Here is a 16,760-nt window from a genome sequence, read left to right as displayed (position 1 = left end):
TACCTCAGGACAGAACATGGACCCAGGCGTCCGTGAGAAACGGCCTGATGCCAGGCCAAATCGAGCCCAGATGTATGCATGGGGTGGTTCGAGTGTAGTAAGTATAAGTTCCTGTATTCCTGCATTAATTGCTCCTTAAGTGTGATCTGATCTTCACCTCTGTTTCAATAAGAGATAAACACGATTAGATTAAACAAATAACGCAAAAACAACTGTCATTTCTCATGTCTATATTGAACATGCACTGTCGATGCTGGGGAAAAGCGTGTGAACCTCTAGGATAATGACCTCCATCGAGGGGGTAATTGGAGTCAGGAGCTCCAGTCAATCAGAAGTCATTCAGGTGGGAGCTGAAGGTGCCATCAAAAACTAATCCCAGTTTAATTTTCTGTGGCATGTGGATACGTTTTATCCAGTATAGGGTTGTTGGGGGAGCTGGAGTCTATCTCAGCCCCTCACTGGACACCAGCCCCACACAGGACACACACACACTCACACCAGCCAGCCCCTCACTGGACACACCAGTCAGCCCCTCACTGGACACCAGACCCTCACTGGACACACACACACTCACACCAGCCAGCCCCTCACTGGACACACCAGTCAGCCCCTCACTGGACACCAGACCCTCACTGGACACACACACACTCACACCAGCCAGCCCCTCACTGGACACACCAGTCAGCCCCTCACCAGTCCCTCACAGTCCCTCAAGGAAAGCCCCTGCCCTCCCAGCATGCCCCTGTCCCGGTTTCACTTCCTCGTGGCGGTACCGGGCCGGGCTGCGGTCCGGTTCTCCCGGTTCTCCGAGGGAGGCTGGGAAGTCCCTGGCGCGGGTCCAGAGAGAGAGAGAGAGAAAGAGCGTGGCTTCTGCTCCGAGTGAAAACACCACAACCAGCAGCGTCTAAACACCACAGGTCAGGCTTCGCCGACCAGAATACACTCCGCTCATCAGAGGGGGAACGCTGGCTCATCTGGGTCCTTCAGTGACATGCAGTGCAAACTATTCACTCACCAGACCAGAGGACAAGCAGTGCTGTGGCTCATCATGTAGCACACTGGTCTGTGGGTGGTGAGAGTCCGGGTTCAAGCCCCGGGTCAGTACAAACCTGGGTTCAAGTCCCAGAAAGAAAAAAGCCTTTGTAAAACCCGAAACACAGTAGATGAGCAGGGGAGACCAGAGGACAAGCAGGGAGATGCGTTTATCTGCGTCCATCTCTAACCCACAGTCAGTCAGGGGCAGCTCTGACCTCACAGCCACACAGCACCGCGCCAAGCGTCCCAGACCCCCACCGCAGGACGGTTTGAGACACACACACTTTTCACAAATGCTGTTTGGACCATGTGAAAATATAGAAAAAAATAAACTCAATATAAAACAGACGATACACATCCATACAGCAGCCCTAAAAGGTCATTAAAATACTACCGAAGAAGCCATTATCACTTGAACAAAGTGTACACTGTTCCATTATATTAGAGAACCATCTCTACTCCTGAATCACAGAAAGTGCAGTTAAAACCCAGAACGTATATATATATAAACGCCTATAAGAGTAGCCTTTTATAATGCACTTTATAGTTTTGTTTCCATAAACAAAATGACATCCTGCTTTTTTAGCCTGTACGCAGAGGTTAACAAACTCTTCCAAACAGCTCTGGGATCTTTCATGACCAAGTGGCCCTGATGTCAGTTCAGCGTCTCAGCTGGAGCTCAGGAGAGGAGACAGCCAGTGAATTCTGTGATTGGTGGAGGGCGGGCGGCCCACAGTTAAACTGCAGAGCGCTGAGCCGAGCCGAGAGAGACCTCACTCCCACCCCGAGCCCTGCAGAGCGCTGAGCTGAGCCGAGAGAGACCTCACTCCCACCCCGAGCCCCGCAGAGCGCTGAGCTGAGCCGAGAGAGACCTCACTCCCACCCCGAGCCCTGCAGAGCGCTGAGCTGAGCCGAGAGAGACCTCACTCCCACCCCGAGCCCGACTGGTCACTGTTCCCACTGCAGCCGCGCCTCTCCGCTGGAAGATGAAGCCCCTCGTCCTGCTGCTCGTCCCCCTGGCTGCAGCGCTGGCCGGCGCCCGGGCTCTCAAAAGTAGGCGACAGACTTTTTATCACCTATCAAGAGTTTAAAAAGAGGAAGAAGCACGAGAGATTTAGCAGAACGTTGCCGTTTGCTTCTTTCATGTCGATTAATATTTTCTAAAACCGGTTTGCATCCGAAACCCCTCCCCCTGCTCCGTGCTGAGCCTGTTGACCACAGAACTGTCTCGGCTCCTGATCTCTTCCTCACGAACACGTTTAGAGAAAAAGTCCTCCTGTGCAATGCAGACAGGCTTTCTGATGCAGACGGTGTATTCTGGAGACCACTGAGAGTAACGTGGCACTAACTGAAACTCTGTACAGTGATAATGATAATAATGATAATGTTGCTTTATTGGCCCTATACAAATTCATTTTTTCACAGGCCCCAGCCTGCTCTCCTTGAGACACACAGACAGGGAGAGAGAAGCTGGGGGTCAGAGCACAGGGTCAGCCATTGTACAGCGCCCCTGGAGCAGCTGGGGTGAAGGGCCTCCCTCAGGGGCCCAACGGAGTAGGATTCCTCTGCCGGCCGCGGGATTCGAACCGGCAACCTCCCAGCCACAGGCTCAGATCCTGAGTCCCAGAGTTTTCTGGAGCAAAATATCTTTTAAGGAAACTTTTGTTTTCTGAATACAGTCTCATTCAGCAGACGTCTGTTCGCGTATACGGATCTTTTCAGACCTCACAGTGTCATTCAGGGGGCATCACTGACAGTGTGTCACAATCACGGCCCTCTGCTCTTGGCACTGATCGAAATGCTCACAATGTGTGTATCTGTGTGTGTGTCCTGTCCAGGCTGTACCCTGCCTTAACAATTAATTAATAATTACCTGCACTTATATAGCGTTTACCTGGACATCCCAACTCACAGCTCTTTCCAGGTCATGGGGATCCGCCAGTGTGCAGCCCCACCTGGATGATGCACCAGCACACTGCCCCCACACACACCAGCTCTCAGTGGGGAGGAACAAAAACAGCCCAGTGCCCAGTGCCCAGTGCCCAGTGCCTGCTGGGACAGACTCCAGCTCCCCTGGTGACCCTGAACTGGACAAAGCTGAGAAGCCAGATGCATTTTTGAAAACACCACATATTCTGTACCAGGCCCATGCGCACAGATAACTCTCTTACTCCCTCAGAAGCTCCGCTTCTCTAAAATCACAAACAATGGCTTCCGCACTTGAAATAAGGACATCTTACTGGGCCTCAGAAGGCGCAGTAAGAAGAGAGACAGGGGGGGCCCTGGACACACTGAGAGACGGGGGTTCATCCAGACACACTGAGAGAGAGAGACTGGGGGTCACTGGACACACTGAGAGACCACACAGACCGCAGGGAGAGCGCCCCCTGCTGGCCCCACTCACACCTCCTCCAGCAGCAGCCTCAGCTCTCCTCCCAGGAGTCTCCCCTCCAGGTACTGGCCAGGCTCCCCCTGCTGGGCTCCAGTGGGGCTGTGAGCTGGGTGAGAGCGCCCCCTGCTGGCCCCACTCACACCTCTCCCAGGAGTCTCCCCTCCAGGTACTGGCCAGGCTCACACCTGCTGGGCTCCAGTGGGGCTGTGAGCTGGGTGAGAGCGCCCCCTGCTGGGCTCCAGGGGGCTGTGAGCTGGGTGAGAGCGCCCCCTGCTGGCCCCACTCACACCTCTCCCAGGAGTCTCCCCTCCAGGCACTGGCCAGTGGGCAGCCAGCTGGGAGCTGCAGGCTGGGATGTGCAGTACTGTGCTGCAGAGAAATACTGGGTCCTGTCTGAGCCGGACCGGCTCTACAGCGTCTTGACTCCAGCTGCGCCTCCTCAAGAAAAGCCCCTCAGATTCCCCCTGGCGCCAGGGGGGCTGTGGAAACCGCTGGGGCTCAGTCACACAGGAAAGACAGACGCACACCGGGGGACTTTCACACAGACCCCGAGCCCCCGCTGTCCCCACCAATCAGCTGCAGCCCCTGCTCTGACATCACCTGTCGCCAGGCAGGAGCGGCCGTCCGGGGCCTGTCACATGACGCGGGCAGAAGACCGGTCACAAACGAGAGGAGACCCCGCCTGCCCCATACCGGGATCGCCGGATTCGTTAGTGGATCGATGATCCGCAGATCACCCGTCTGCCTCCCGAAGGATCAGAGTGAAACGGCTTCCACGACACGGTTCGTTTGCTCCACGTTTCTGTACACAGAGAGTGGTGGAGGAGGGGAACAGGCTGCCCAGCCCTGTGGTTGAGGCCGATACCCTGGCTTCTCTCCAGACACAGCTGGACGAGCTCCTCCAGTCAGGACAGGAGGCTCTTCTGTACACAGAGGGGGGTGGGGGTGGGGAACAAGCTGCCCAGCCCTGTGGTTGAAGCCAATACCCTGGCTTCTCTCCAGACACAGCTGGATGAGCTCCTCCAGTCAGGACAGGAGGCTCTGCTGTACACAGAGGGGGGTGGGGGTGGGGAACAGGCTGCCCAGCCCTGTGGTTGAAGCCGATACCCTGGCTTCTCTCCAGACACAGCTGGGTGAGCTCCTCCAGTCAGGACAGGAGGCTCTTCTGTACACAGAGGGGGGTGGGGGTGGGGAACAGGCTGCCCAGCCCTGTGGTTGAAGCCGATACCCTGGCTTCTCTCCAGACACAGCTGTCCCACCAATAAGGCCCCACGCGGCCGTTAACGACACAGCTCGGACCGCGAGCTGTGAACCGATCTCTGGCGCACAAGCGGCGCCACACGGCCAGCGGGACACGCCACGAAGCGGCTGTGTCGGAGCGCCACCGTGCGGACATCGCACCGCGCTGCAGCGGCTGCAGGGTGTTCGCAGCGCCGTCTGGAGTCTCGGCTTTCTACGACATGGGAGCCGAGAGAGCCGGCCGGCGGCCGAGTTTACGGTGGATGTCAACATGTTATGAGAGGTCTCGGTCGGAAATGCCTGTAATACGTCTGTAGATTTTATTTTACTTTTTGTTTCGTGTTTGTTTCATTATTGTTATTTGCTTCGGCAACACTGACTGTACCGACTTCACGCCAGTAAAGCGCCTTGAACTGGACTGGACTGAGCCGAGCGTCAGTGTTTACAGCAGATGTACATACGTTATGATCCGTAAATGCCTGTAATGTGTCTGTAGATTTTATTTCCGGTTAATTTTATTATTGTAATGTGCCGTGGCGGCCCGGCTCGTACCCAGCGGCCGTGCCGATACAGCGCCTGCGGTTGAGAAACACAGAGGAGTGTCGCCCAGACACGGGTCCCAACGCACGGTGCTCGGGCGCCACCGTGTGGCCAGACGACTTCCCTGCCAGGGGAATGAAAAGAACCGGATCGGTGACCCATTTCAGGGGAGGAAACGCCCGGTTTTCGGCTCTCGGAAAATAATAATTTAAAGAGAGAGAGAGAGCGTATATGTCAATATTTTATAATATGTCTTTGTTGTAAATGTCTGTAACATGTCTGTAGATTTTATTTACTTCTGTTTTTTGTCTTGTTCCATGTTAATTTTAGTATTTTTATTTGCTTTGGCAACACTGATTGTACCCATCGGTCATGCTAATAAAGCACCTTGAATTGAACTGAATTGAGAGAGATGACCCGCAGACTCAGAGCCCCGCCTGCCCGGGCTCACAGCCTGAGTCCCAGCCCGAGCGTCGCAGCCACGTCACTGCGGCGCGCCGGAAACAGCTGGGGGTGACGCGGAGGAAAACGGACGGAGATCCGGTCCTGTGAGCGCAGGAGGGTGGGAGCCGGGGCTGTGTCTGGGGAGAAAAACTCACCCTGAAGAGTCCTTCCCCTGAAACTCTGGTTTGCGCCCAGGCTGCGGTTTGAACATGATTAAAGGACAAATACTCCCCAGTCCCAGGGCCGGCGCCCCAGTGAGACCCCAGCACGGCCGGGACTGGGGGGGCCGGCGCCCCAGTGAGACCCCAGCACCCCAGCACGGCCGGGACTCGGGGGGCCGGCGCCCCAGTGAGACCCCAGCACAGCCGGGACTCGGGGGGGCCGGCGCGCAGCTGGTACACAGACACGACAGCGCAGTGGCGCCACCTTGTGGGCTTATCGGCAGGGACAGGAGCAGAGAAGCTGACATGCTCACCCACAGGTGCTGAAGTCATACCTGTGCAATCCTGGGGTGTCCTGGGGTTCTGGGGAAGTCTCACTGACTGGTCACCCTGAAATTATACCTGTACAATCCTGAGGTTCTGGGGAGCCACAGTCCAGCAGGTGTCGCTGGTCACCCTGAAATCGTACCTGTGCGATCTCTTGGGGTTCTGGGGAGCCCCCCTCCAGCAGGTGTCACTGGTCACCCTGAAATCGTACCTGTGCAATCCTGGGGTTCTGGGGAGCCACAGTCCAGCAGGTGTCGCTGGTCACCCTGAAATCATACCTGTGCAATCCTGGGGTTCTGGGGAGCCCCACTCCAGCAGGTGTCACTGGTCACCCTGAAATCATACCTGTGCGATCCTGGGGTTCTGGGGAGCCACAGTCCAGCAGATGTTGCTGGTCACCCTGAAATCGTACCTGTGCGATCCTGGGGTTCTGGGGAGCCCCAGTCCTGTATATTTTACTGACTCCACAGGGTCCTCCTCCCTTGAAAACTCTGCACCCCACAGTAGCCATATCATTATCATGAGTCATCAGGCATGCAGGCACCAGTCAGCCCCTCCCCTTTAGCCACACCCACCCACTCAGCCACACCCCCAACCCCACCACACCCACCCCTTCCCACCAGTCAGCCCCTCCCCCTTAACCACACCCACCCACTCCTCCCCACACAATCAACTCTGTCCCACCCCCCAGCCAACCACACCCAATCATCATCCGCCCCACCCCGCAGACAACCACACCCAATCACCACGCCCCCATTAGCCACACCCACCCCCTCCTCCCCACCCAATCAACCCCACCTACCTGACCAACCACACCCACCCAGCCCCTTAACCACACCCACCCACTCCTCCCCACACAATCAACTCTGTCCCACCCCCCAGCCAACCACACCCAATCATCATCCGCCCCACCAGTCAGCCCCACCCACCAGACAACCACACCCACTCACCACGCCCCCATTAGCCACACCCACCCCCTCCTCCCCACCCAATCAACTCCACCACACCCCTAACCCCACCTACCTGACCAACCCCACCCTCCCAGCCCCTTAACCACACCCACCCACCCCATCATCACACCCCCATTAACCCCGCCCCCCAGTGAATGAAGACCACAGACGCCGTCTCTACAGAACAAGTCTCTTTATTTACAGGGGTCCCCCCGCCCCACACACACACACACACACACACACACACACACACACGGGGCACGACGCTGCAACACGGGCCTGACCCCCGACCCGACCTGCCCCCCCCCCAGCACGCGCACCCCGCCCTCTCCTCCCCGAGGGGAATAGAAAAACCCGCGGAGGACGGCGCGGGACAGGACAGGAGAGGAGAGCCGCGAGTGTAAAAAAACAAGGACACGGACAAGAAGACGGACTGCGAAGGGGGGTCAGGAACATGCTGCTGGACTATTTACACCGATAAAACCTCTGTCTTTAAACTGTACATCTCCTATAAACACCAGCCCCGCCGCCCTGGTCTGTACACCATCCACACCGCCGCGCCCCCCGCTGGGGGCAATAAATAAACCCACCCGCCCGCCCGCCCCCGCCACAGGCAGCCAGCCCAGTCCAGGGACCAGAGGTCGGAGGTCAGGGGTCAGGAGGTCCCGGGAGGGAGGGTGACCGAGACGCACCAAAAACGACGACACCATTCCTCTCGCTGGGCGAGTCTGCTCTCCCGGCCTCTGTGTCTCCTCTCCTGCTCCTCCTCCTCTCTCTCCCCCAGGCTCTGTGCCTCCTCTTCTGTCTCCGGGCCTCAGTATCTCCTCCCTCTCCTCCTCCTCCTCTCTCCCCCAGTGTCTGTGCCTCCTCTCTCTCCCCCAGTGCCTGTGCCTCCTCTTCTGTCTCCGGGCCTCAGTATCTCCTCCTCTGTGCCTCCTCTCTCTCCAGCTGCAGAGACGTGGCGCCTGTCCGTTCGAACGCCTCCTGTATGAGCCAGCAGGTCTGCGGAGGGGCCCGGGAGAACAGGGGAAGAGGGGGGTGTGGGCGCAGAGGTACCCCTCCCTCCCTCCTGCACCCCCAGAGTCCACGCAAGGCCCAGGGCTCGGTCCAGTCCGGTCCGCTCCGCTCTGGAGCCCGAATCTCTCTCCCGCCTTTCCACCGGGGGGGCGGAGACACCGCCCTCCGTGGGAGGAGTCACACAAGGGCCCGCCCCCTATCCCATCATGCATGGGGAGAAGGGCTGACACACACAGACTCCGCCCCACCCCCCCTCACCGGCGCCACCAGTCCCGGCGCCGAAGGTCCGACCGAACCAGCAGTCCACCCGTCTGTCTCTCTGTCTCGTTGGGGGGGGGGGTGTGGGGACGGCTCTCCAGCCCCCGCCCCCCCCGGTCTCTAGCGGGATCACCCCGAGTCGGAGTCGCTGGTGTCGGAGGAGGAGGACGAGGAGGAGGAGGAGGAGGAGTCCGAGCTGGAGCTGCTGGCGCTGAGCCGGGACACGGCGGCGTGGGGCTGGACCGGGCCGGGCTTCTCCGCTGCGAGAGAGAGACAGAGAGAGAGACGGGTCAGCGCGGCGCTCGGGCCGGACACCAGGGGGCGCGCGGCCGCCGCCCGGTCACCCCCCCGCTCACCCTTGGTCTTGGGGGGCCTCTTGGCGGAGTTGAGCTGGCCGCTGACGTCCTGCAGCCTCTTCTCCAGCTCCCTCTTCTTCTCCAGCGCCAGCTCCTCCCGGGACTTCCCCGAGCCGGACTTCTTCACCACTGCGGGAGGGACAGGGCTTCAGACATCACCACCACCACCCCCGTCTCCCAGTGTCTCCCAGTGTCTCCCCCCAGTGTCTCCCCCCAGTGTGTCTGTGAGAACTTCCCCGAGCCGGACTTCTTCACCACTGCGGGAGGGACAGGGCTTCAGACATCACCGCCACTACCACCACCACCCCCATCTCCCAGTGTGTCTCCCAGTGTCTCCCAGTGTGTCTCCCCCAGTGTCTCCCCCCAGTGTGTCTGTGAGAACTTCCCCGAGCCGGACTTCTTCACCACTGCGGGAGGGACAGGGCTTCAGACATCACCGCCACCAACCCCTTCTCCCAGTGTCTCCCCCAGTGTGTCTCCCCCCGTCTCCCAGTGTGTCTCCCCCATTGTCTCCCCCCCGTCTCTCAGTGTCTCCCAGTGTGTCTCCCCCTGTCTCCCAGTGTGTCCCACTGTGTCTGTGAGAACTTCCCCGAGCCGGACTTCTTCACCACTGCGGGAGGGACAGGGCTTCAGACATCACTACCACCACCCCCGTCTCCCAGTGTCTCCCAGTGTCTCCCCCCAGTGTGTCTGTGAGAACTTCCCCGAGCCGGACTTCTTCACCACTGCGGGAGGGACAGGGCTTCAGACATCACCGCCACTACCACCACCACCAACCCCGTCTCCCAGTGTGTCTCCCAGTGTCTCCCAGTGTGTCTCCCCCCAGTGTGTCTGTGAGAACTTCCCCGAGCCGGACTTCTTCACCACTGCGGGAGGGACAGGGCTTCAGACATCACTACCACCACCCCCGTCTCCCAGTGTCTCCCAGTGTCTCCCCCCAGTGTGTCTGTGAGAACTTCCCCGAGCCGGACTTCTTCACCACTGCGGGAGGACAGGGCTTCAGACATCACTACCACCACCCCCGTCTCCCAGTGTCTCCCAGTGTCTCCCCCCAGTGTGTCTGTGAGAACTTCCCCGAGCCGGACTTCTTCACCACTGCGGGAGGACAGGGCTTCAGACATCACTACCACCACCCCCGTCTCCCAGTGTGTCTCTCTCCCAGTCCCTCCCAGTCCCTCCCAGTCTCTCCCCCAGTGTGTGTCTCTCTCCCAGTCCCTCCCAGTCCCTCCCCCAGCGTGTGTCTCTCTCCCAGTCCCTCCCAGTCCCCCCCAGTCCCCCCAGTCCCTCACCGCAGGGCCGGCGGGCCTTCCTCTGCAGGCAGCCCATGACGTAGCGCTCCAGCTCGCGCAGCGTGGAGGGCTTGAGCGTGTGTCTCTCTCCCAGTCCCCCCAGTCCCTCCCCCAGTGTGTGTCTCTCTCCCAGTCCCTCCCAGTCCCCCCAGTCCGTCACCGCAGGGCCGGCGGGCCTTCCTCTGCAGGCAGCCCATGACGTAGCGCTCCAGCTCGCGCAGCGTGGAGGGCTTGAGCGTGTGTCTCTCTCCCAGTCCCTCCCAGTCTCTCCCCCAGTGTGTGTCTCTCTCCCAGTCCCTCCCAGTCCCCCCAGTCCCTCACCGCAGGGCCGGCGGGGCTTCCTCCGCAGGCAGCCCATGACGTAGCGCTCCAGCTCGCGCAGCGTGGAGGGCTTGAGCGTCTCGAAGTCGATCTCGATCTCCTCGGGGTTGGAGTCGCGCAGCGCGGGCTCGCGCGCCTGGATGATGTGCACCACGCGGCCCAGCTTCTCGCCCGGCAGCTTGTTGATGTCCAGGCTGAGCTGCCGCTTCTCGTCGTAGCTCATGGGCCGGCCGCCCCCCTCCTCCTCCTCCTCCTCCGAGTCGTAGTGCGGCGGCGGCGGCGGGGCGGGCGGGGCCGGGGGCGGGGCCGGGGGCGCCGCGGGCTTCTTCGAGGACCTGGGGGCGCAGGGGGAGAGAGAGAGAGGGGGGTCACTGGGGCGCAGGGGAGAGGGGGTCACTGAGGTGCCACACTGAGACACAGGCAGGCTGAGAGCCCAGAGAGAGGGAGACGGGCAGGCTGAGAGCCCAGAGAGAGGGAGACGGGGGGTCTGAGAGCCCAGAGAGAGGGAGACGGGCAGGCTGAGAGCCCAGAGAGACAGACAGGCAGGCTGAGAGCCCAGAGAGAGGGAGACGGGCAGGCTGAGAGCCCAGAGAGAGGGAGACAGGCAGGCTGAGAGCCCAGAGAGAGGGAGACGGGCGGTCTGAGAGCCCAGAGAGAGGGAGACGGGCAGGCTGAGAGCCCAGAGAGAGGGAGACGGGGGGTCTGAGAGCCCAGAGAGAGGGAGACGGGGGGTCTGAGAGCCCAGAGAGAGGGAGACGGGCGGTCTGAGAGCCCAGAGAGAGGGAGACGGGCAGGCTGAGAGCCCAGAGAGAGGGAGACGGGGGGTCTGAGAGCCCAGAGAGAGGGAGACGGGCTGGCTGAGAGCCCAGAGAGAGGGAGACGGGCGGTCTGAGAGCCCAGAGAGAGGGAGACGGGCAGGCTGAGAGCCCAGAGAGAGGGAGACAGGCAGGCTGAGAGCCCAGAGAGAGGGAGACAGGCAGGCTGAGAGCCCAGAGAGAGGGAGACGGGCAGGCTGAGAGCCCAGAGAGAGGGAGACGGGCAGGCTGAGAGCCCAGAGAGAGGGAGACAGGCAGGCTGAGAGCCCAGAGAGAGGGAGACGGGCGGTCTGAGAGCCCAGAGAGAGGGAGACGGGCAGGCTGAGAGCCCAGAGAGAGGGAGACGGGGGGTCTGAGAGCCCAGAGAGAGGGAGACGGGCAGGCTGAGAGCCCAGAGAGAGGGAGACGGGCGGTCTGAGAGCCCAGAGAGAGGGAGACGGGCAGGCTGAGAGCCCAGAGAGAGGGAGACAGGCAGGCTGAGAGCCCAGAGAGAGGGAGACGGGCAGGCTGAGAGCCCAGAGAGAGGGAGACGGGGGGTCTGAGAGCCCAGAGAGAGGGAGACGGGCAGGCTGAGAGCCCAGAGAGAGGGAGACGGGCAGGCTGAGAGCCCAGAGAGAGGGAGACGGGGGGTCTGAGAGCCCAGAGAGACAGACGGGCAGGCTGAGAGCCCAGAGAGAGGGAGACGGGCAGGCTGAGAGCCCAGAGAGAGGGAGACGGGCGGTCTGAGAGCCCAGAGAGAGGGAGACGGGCGGTCTGAGAGCCCAGAGAGAGGGAGACGGGCAGGCTGAGAGCCCAGAGAGAGGGAGACGGGGGGTCTGAGAGCCCAGAGAGACAGACGGGCAGGCTGAGAGCCCAGAGAGAGGGAGACGGGCAGGCTGAGAGCCCAGAGAGAGGGAGACGGGCGGTCTGAGAGCCCAGAGAGAGGGAGATGGGCAGGCTGAGAGCCCAGAGAGACAGACAGGACTCACTTGCTGCTCTTGCTGCTCCTCCTGCCCGCGCTGCTCTTCTTGCCCTGCGTGGAGGAGGGCGCCGCCCTGCTGGCCTTGGAGGTCTTGGGGGTCTTGGGGGGCCTGTCCCCGTCGTCGTCACCCCCCCGGCCCCCGCGGTGCTTCTCGGGCTTCTTCCTCTTCCTCTTCTCCTTCCTCTCCCTCTTCTTCTTGGGCTTGGAGATCGGACCCTGGGACAGAGCGGCGAGCTGCTCGTGCACCGCCCTCAGCTGAGAGAGAGACAGAGGGGTTAATACACTGAGAGAGAGAGACAGAGGGGTTAATACACACTGAGAGAGAGGGGTTAATACACACTGAGAGAGAGAGGGGGGTTAATACACTGAGAGAGAGAGAGACAGAGGGGTTAATACACACTGAGAGAGAGGGGTTAATACACACTGAGAGAGAGAGGGGTTAATACACTGAGAGAGAGAGAGACAGAGGGGTTAATACACACTGAGAGAGAGGGGTTAATACACACTGAGAGAGAGAGGGGTTAATACACTGAGAGAGAGAGAGAGAGACAGGGGTTAATACACACTGAGAGAGAGAGGGGTTAATACACACACAGAGAGAGGGGTGTTAACACACACACACACACACACACACAGAGAGAGAGGGGTGTTAATACAGAGAGAGAGGGGGGTGTTAATACACACACAGAGAGAGAGGGGTGTTAACACACACACACACACACAGAGAGAGAGGGGTGTTAACACACACACACACACAGAGAGAGAGAGAGGGAGGGGGGCAGCACCTGCTCCTGCAGCTCGGCCAGCCTGTGAGCCCGCTCCTCCTCGCTGTCCGAGCTGGGGCTGCTCCGGCTCTCCGTCTCGCTGCTCGGCTCGCTCTCCGAGGACGAGGACGACCCCCCCGGCCCGGCGGGCGCGCCCAGCGGCGTGGGGGGCGGCGCCTCCAGGGGCTCGTCCGGCATCTTGGCGAACCGGAACTCGAACACGTCCTGGGGGGGAACGCAGCCGCTGAGAGAGGCCGCCAGACACAACCGGACCGCACCACGCTGCGGCCTGCCTGACTGGACAGCCGGACTGCTGCTCCACACTCACCTGCAGCACAGTCCAGTACAGACCCACACACCTGCAGCACAGTCCAGTACAGACTCACACACCTGCAGTAAAGTCCAGTACAGACCCACACACCTGCAGTAAAGTCCAGTACAGACCCACACACCTGCAGCACAGTCCAGTACAGACTCACACACCTGCAGCACAGTCCAGTACAGACCCACACACCTGCAGCACAGTCCAGTACAGACTCACACACCTGCAGCACAGTCCAGTACAGACCCACACACCTGCAGCACAGTCCAGTACAGACCCACACACCTGCAGCACAGTCCAGTACAGACCCACACACCTGCAGTAAAGTCCATTACAGACTCACACACCTGCAGCAAAGTGCATTACAGACTCACACACCTGCAGCACAGTCCAGTACAGACCCACACACCTGCAGCACAGTCCAGTACAGACCCACACACCTGCAGCACAGTCCAGTACAGACTCACACACCTGCAGTAAAGTCCAGTACAGACCCACACACACCTGCAGCACAGTCCAGTACAGACTCACTCACCTGCAGCACAGTCCAGTACAGACTCACACACCTGCAGTAAAGTCCAGTACAGACCCACACACCTGCAGCACAGTCCAGTACAGACCCACACACCTGCAGCACAGTCCAGTACAGACCCACACACACCTGCAGCACAGTCCAGTACAGACTCACTCACCTGCAGCACAGTCCAGTACAGACTCACACACCTGCAGCACAGTCCAGTACAGACTCACACACCTGCAGTAAAGTCCATTACAGACTCACACACCTGCAGCACAGTCCATTACAGACTCACACACCTGCAGCACAGTCCAGTACAGACCCACACACCTGCAGCACAGTCCAGTACAGACTCACACACCTGCAGTAAAGTCCATTACAGACTCACACACCTGCAGCACAGTCCATTACAGACTCACACACCTGCAGCACAGTCCAGTACAGACTCACACACCTGCAGCACAGTCCAGTACAGACCCACACACCTGCAGTAAAGTCCAGTACAGACTCACACACCTGCAGCACAGTCCAGTACAGACTCACACACCTGCAGCAAAGTCCATTACAGACCCACACACCTGCAGCAAAGTCCATACAGACCCACACACCTGCAGCAAAGTCCATTACAGACTCACACACCTGCAGCAAAGTCCATTACAGACTCACACACCTGCAGCAAAGTGCATTACAGACCCACACACCTGCAGCAAAGTGCATTACAGACTCACACACCTGCAGTAAAGTCCATTACAGACTCACAAACCTGCAGCAAAGTGCAGTACAGACCCACACACCTGCAGTAAAGTCCAGTACAGACTCACACACCTGCAGCAAAGTCCAGTACAGACTCACACACCTGCAGCACAGTCCAGTACAGACCCACACACCTGCAGCACAGTCCAGTACAGACTCACACACCTGTAGTAAAGTCCATTACAGACTCACACACCTGCAGCACAGTCCATTACAGACTCACACACCTGCAGCACAGTCCAGTACAGACTCACACACCTGCAGCACAGTCCAGTACAGACTCACACACCTGCAGTAAAGTCCAGTACAGACCCACACACCTGCAGCACAGTCCAGTACAGACCCACACACCTGCAGCACAGTCCAGTACAGACCCACACACACCTGCAGCACAGTCCAGTACAGACTCACTCACCTGCAGCACAGTCCATTACAGACTCACACACCTGCAGCACAGTCCAGTACAGACCCACACACCTGCAGCACAGTCCAGTACAGACTCACACACCTGCAGTAAAGTCCATTACAGACTCACACACCTGCAGCACAGTCCATTACAGACTCACACACCTGCAGCACAGTCCAGTACAGACTCACACACCTGCAGCACAGTCCAGTACAGACCCACACACCTGCAGCAAAGTCCAGTACAGACTCACACACCTGCAGCACAGTCCAGTACAGACTCACACACCTGCAGCAAAGTCCATTACAGACCCACACACCTGCAGCAAAGTCCATACAGACCCACACACCTGCAGCAAAGTCCATTACAGACTCACACACCTGCAGCAAAGTCCATTACAGACTCACACACCTGCAGCAAAGTGCATTACAGACCCACACACCTGCAGCAAAGTGCATTACAGACTCACACACCTGCAGTAAAGTCCATTACAGACTCACAAACCTGCAGCAAAGTGCAGTACAGACCCACACACCTGCAGTAAAGTCCAGTACAGACCCACACACCTGCAGCAAAGTGCATTACAGACCCACACACCTGCAGCAAAGTCCATTAGACTCACACACCTACAGCAAAGTGCAGTACAGACCCACACACCTGCAGTAAAGTCCAGTACAGACCCACACACCTGCAGCAAAGTCCATTACAGACTCACACACCTGCAGCAAAGTCCATTAGACTCACACACCTGCAGCAAAGTCCATTAGACTCACACACCTGCAGCAAAGTCCATTACAGACCCACACACCTGCAGGAAAGTCCATTACAGACCCACACACCTGCAGGAAAGTCCATTACAGACCCACACACCTGCAGTAAAGTCCATTACAGACTCACACACCTGCAGTAAAGTCCATTACAGACTCACACACCTGCAGTAAAGTGCATTACAGACCCACACACCTGCAGCAAAGTCCATTACAGACCCACACACCTGCAGCAAAGTGCATTACAGACCCACACACCTGCAGCAAAGTGCATTACAGACCCACACACCTGCAGCACAGTCCAGTACAGACTCACACACCTGCAGTAAAGTCCATTACAGACCCACACACCTGCAGTAAAGTCCAGTACAGACCCACACACCTGCAGTAAAGTCCATTACAGACCCACACACCTGCAGTAAAGTCCATTACAGACTCACACACCTGCAGTAAAGTCCAGTACAGACCCACACATCTACAGTAAAGTCCATTACAGACCCACACACCTACAGCAAAGTCCAGTACAGACCCACACACCTGCAGTAAAGTGCATTACAGACTCACACACCTGCAGCACAGTCTATTACAGACTCACACACCTGCAGCACAGTCCAGTACAGACTCACACACCTGCAGCAAAGTCCAGTACAGACTCACACACCTGCAGCACAGTCCAGTACAGACCCACACACCTGCAGCACAGTCCAGTACAGACTCACACACCTGCAGTAAAGTCCATTACAGACTCACACACCTGCAGCACAGTCCAGTACAGACTCACACACCTGCAGCAAAGTCCATTACAGACTCACACACCTGCAGCAAAGTGCATTACAGACCCACACACCTGCAGCAAAGTGCATTACAGACTCACACACACCTGCAGTAAAGTGCATTACAGACTCACACACCTGCAGTAAAGTGCATTACAGACTCACACACACCTGCAGTAAAGTGCATTACAGACCCACACACCTGCAGTAAAGTCCATTACAGACCCACACACCTGCAGTAAAGTCCATTACAGACTCACACACCAGCAGCACAGTCCATTACAGACTCACACACCTGCAGCAAAGTCCATTACAGACACACACACACACACACACCTGAAGTCCATTACAAA

General features: G+C 58.6%; 1 protein-coding gene across 3 annotated transcripts in view; it reads right to left on the bottom strand.

Annotated features, from left to right (window-relative positions):
• Positions 1-7,266: 7,266 nt before the first annotated feature.
• Positions 7,267-16,760, bottom strand: part of brd2a (bromodomain containing 2a) — a 33,480-nt gene continuing 23,986 nt past the window's right edge. Inside the window, exons 8-13 of one of the 3 annotated variants that reach the window (XM_088631832.1) lie at positions 12,891-13,094; positions 12,113-12,360; positions 10,257-10,664; positions 10,009-10,106; positions 8,720-8,848; positions 7,267-8,623 (exon numbers count right to left, since the gene is read on the bottom strand). In XM_088631832.1, coding sequence (XP_088487958.1) covers positions 8,493-8,623; positions 8,720-8,848; positions 10,009-10,106; positions 10,257-10,664; positions 12,113-12,360; positions 12,891-13,094 — 1,218 coding nt within the window. In that variant the 3' untranslated portion in view covers positions 7,267-8,492. Of the gene's footprint in view, positions 8,624-8,719; positions 8,849-9,713; positions 9,815-10,008; positions 10,107-10,256; positions 10,665-12,112; positions 12,361-12,890; positions 13,095-16,760 lie in introns of those variants that run through there. The other 2 variants (XM_088631830.1, XM_088631831.1) reach the window with 2 other exon arrangements.

The sequence above is a fragment of the Lepisosteus platostomus genome, chromosome 5 (genome assembly GCF_059453375.1).
Source record: "Lepisosteus platostomus isolate fLepPlt1 chromosome 5, fLepPlt1.hap1, whole genome shotgun sequence".
Taxonomy (NCBI): domain Eukaryota; kingdom Metazoa; phylum Chordata; class Actinopteri; order Semionotiformes; family Lepisosteidae; genus Lepisosteus; species Lepisosteus platostomus.
This window is presented reverse-complemented; position numbering and strand designations above follow the sequence as displayed.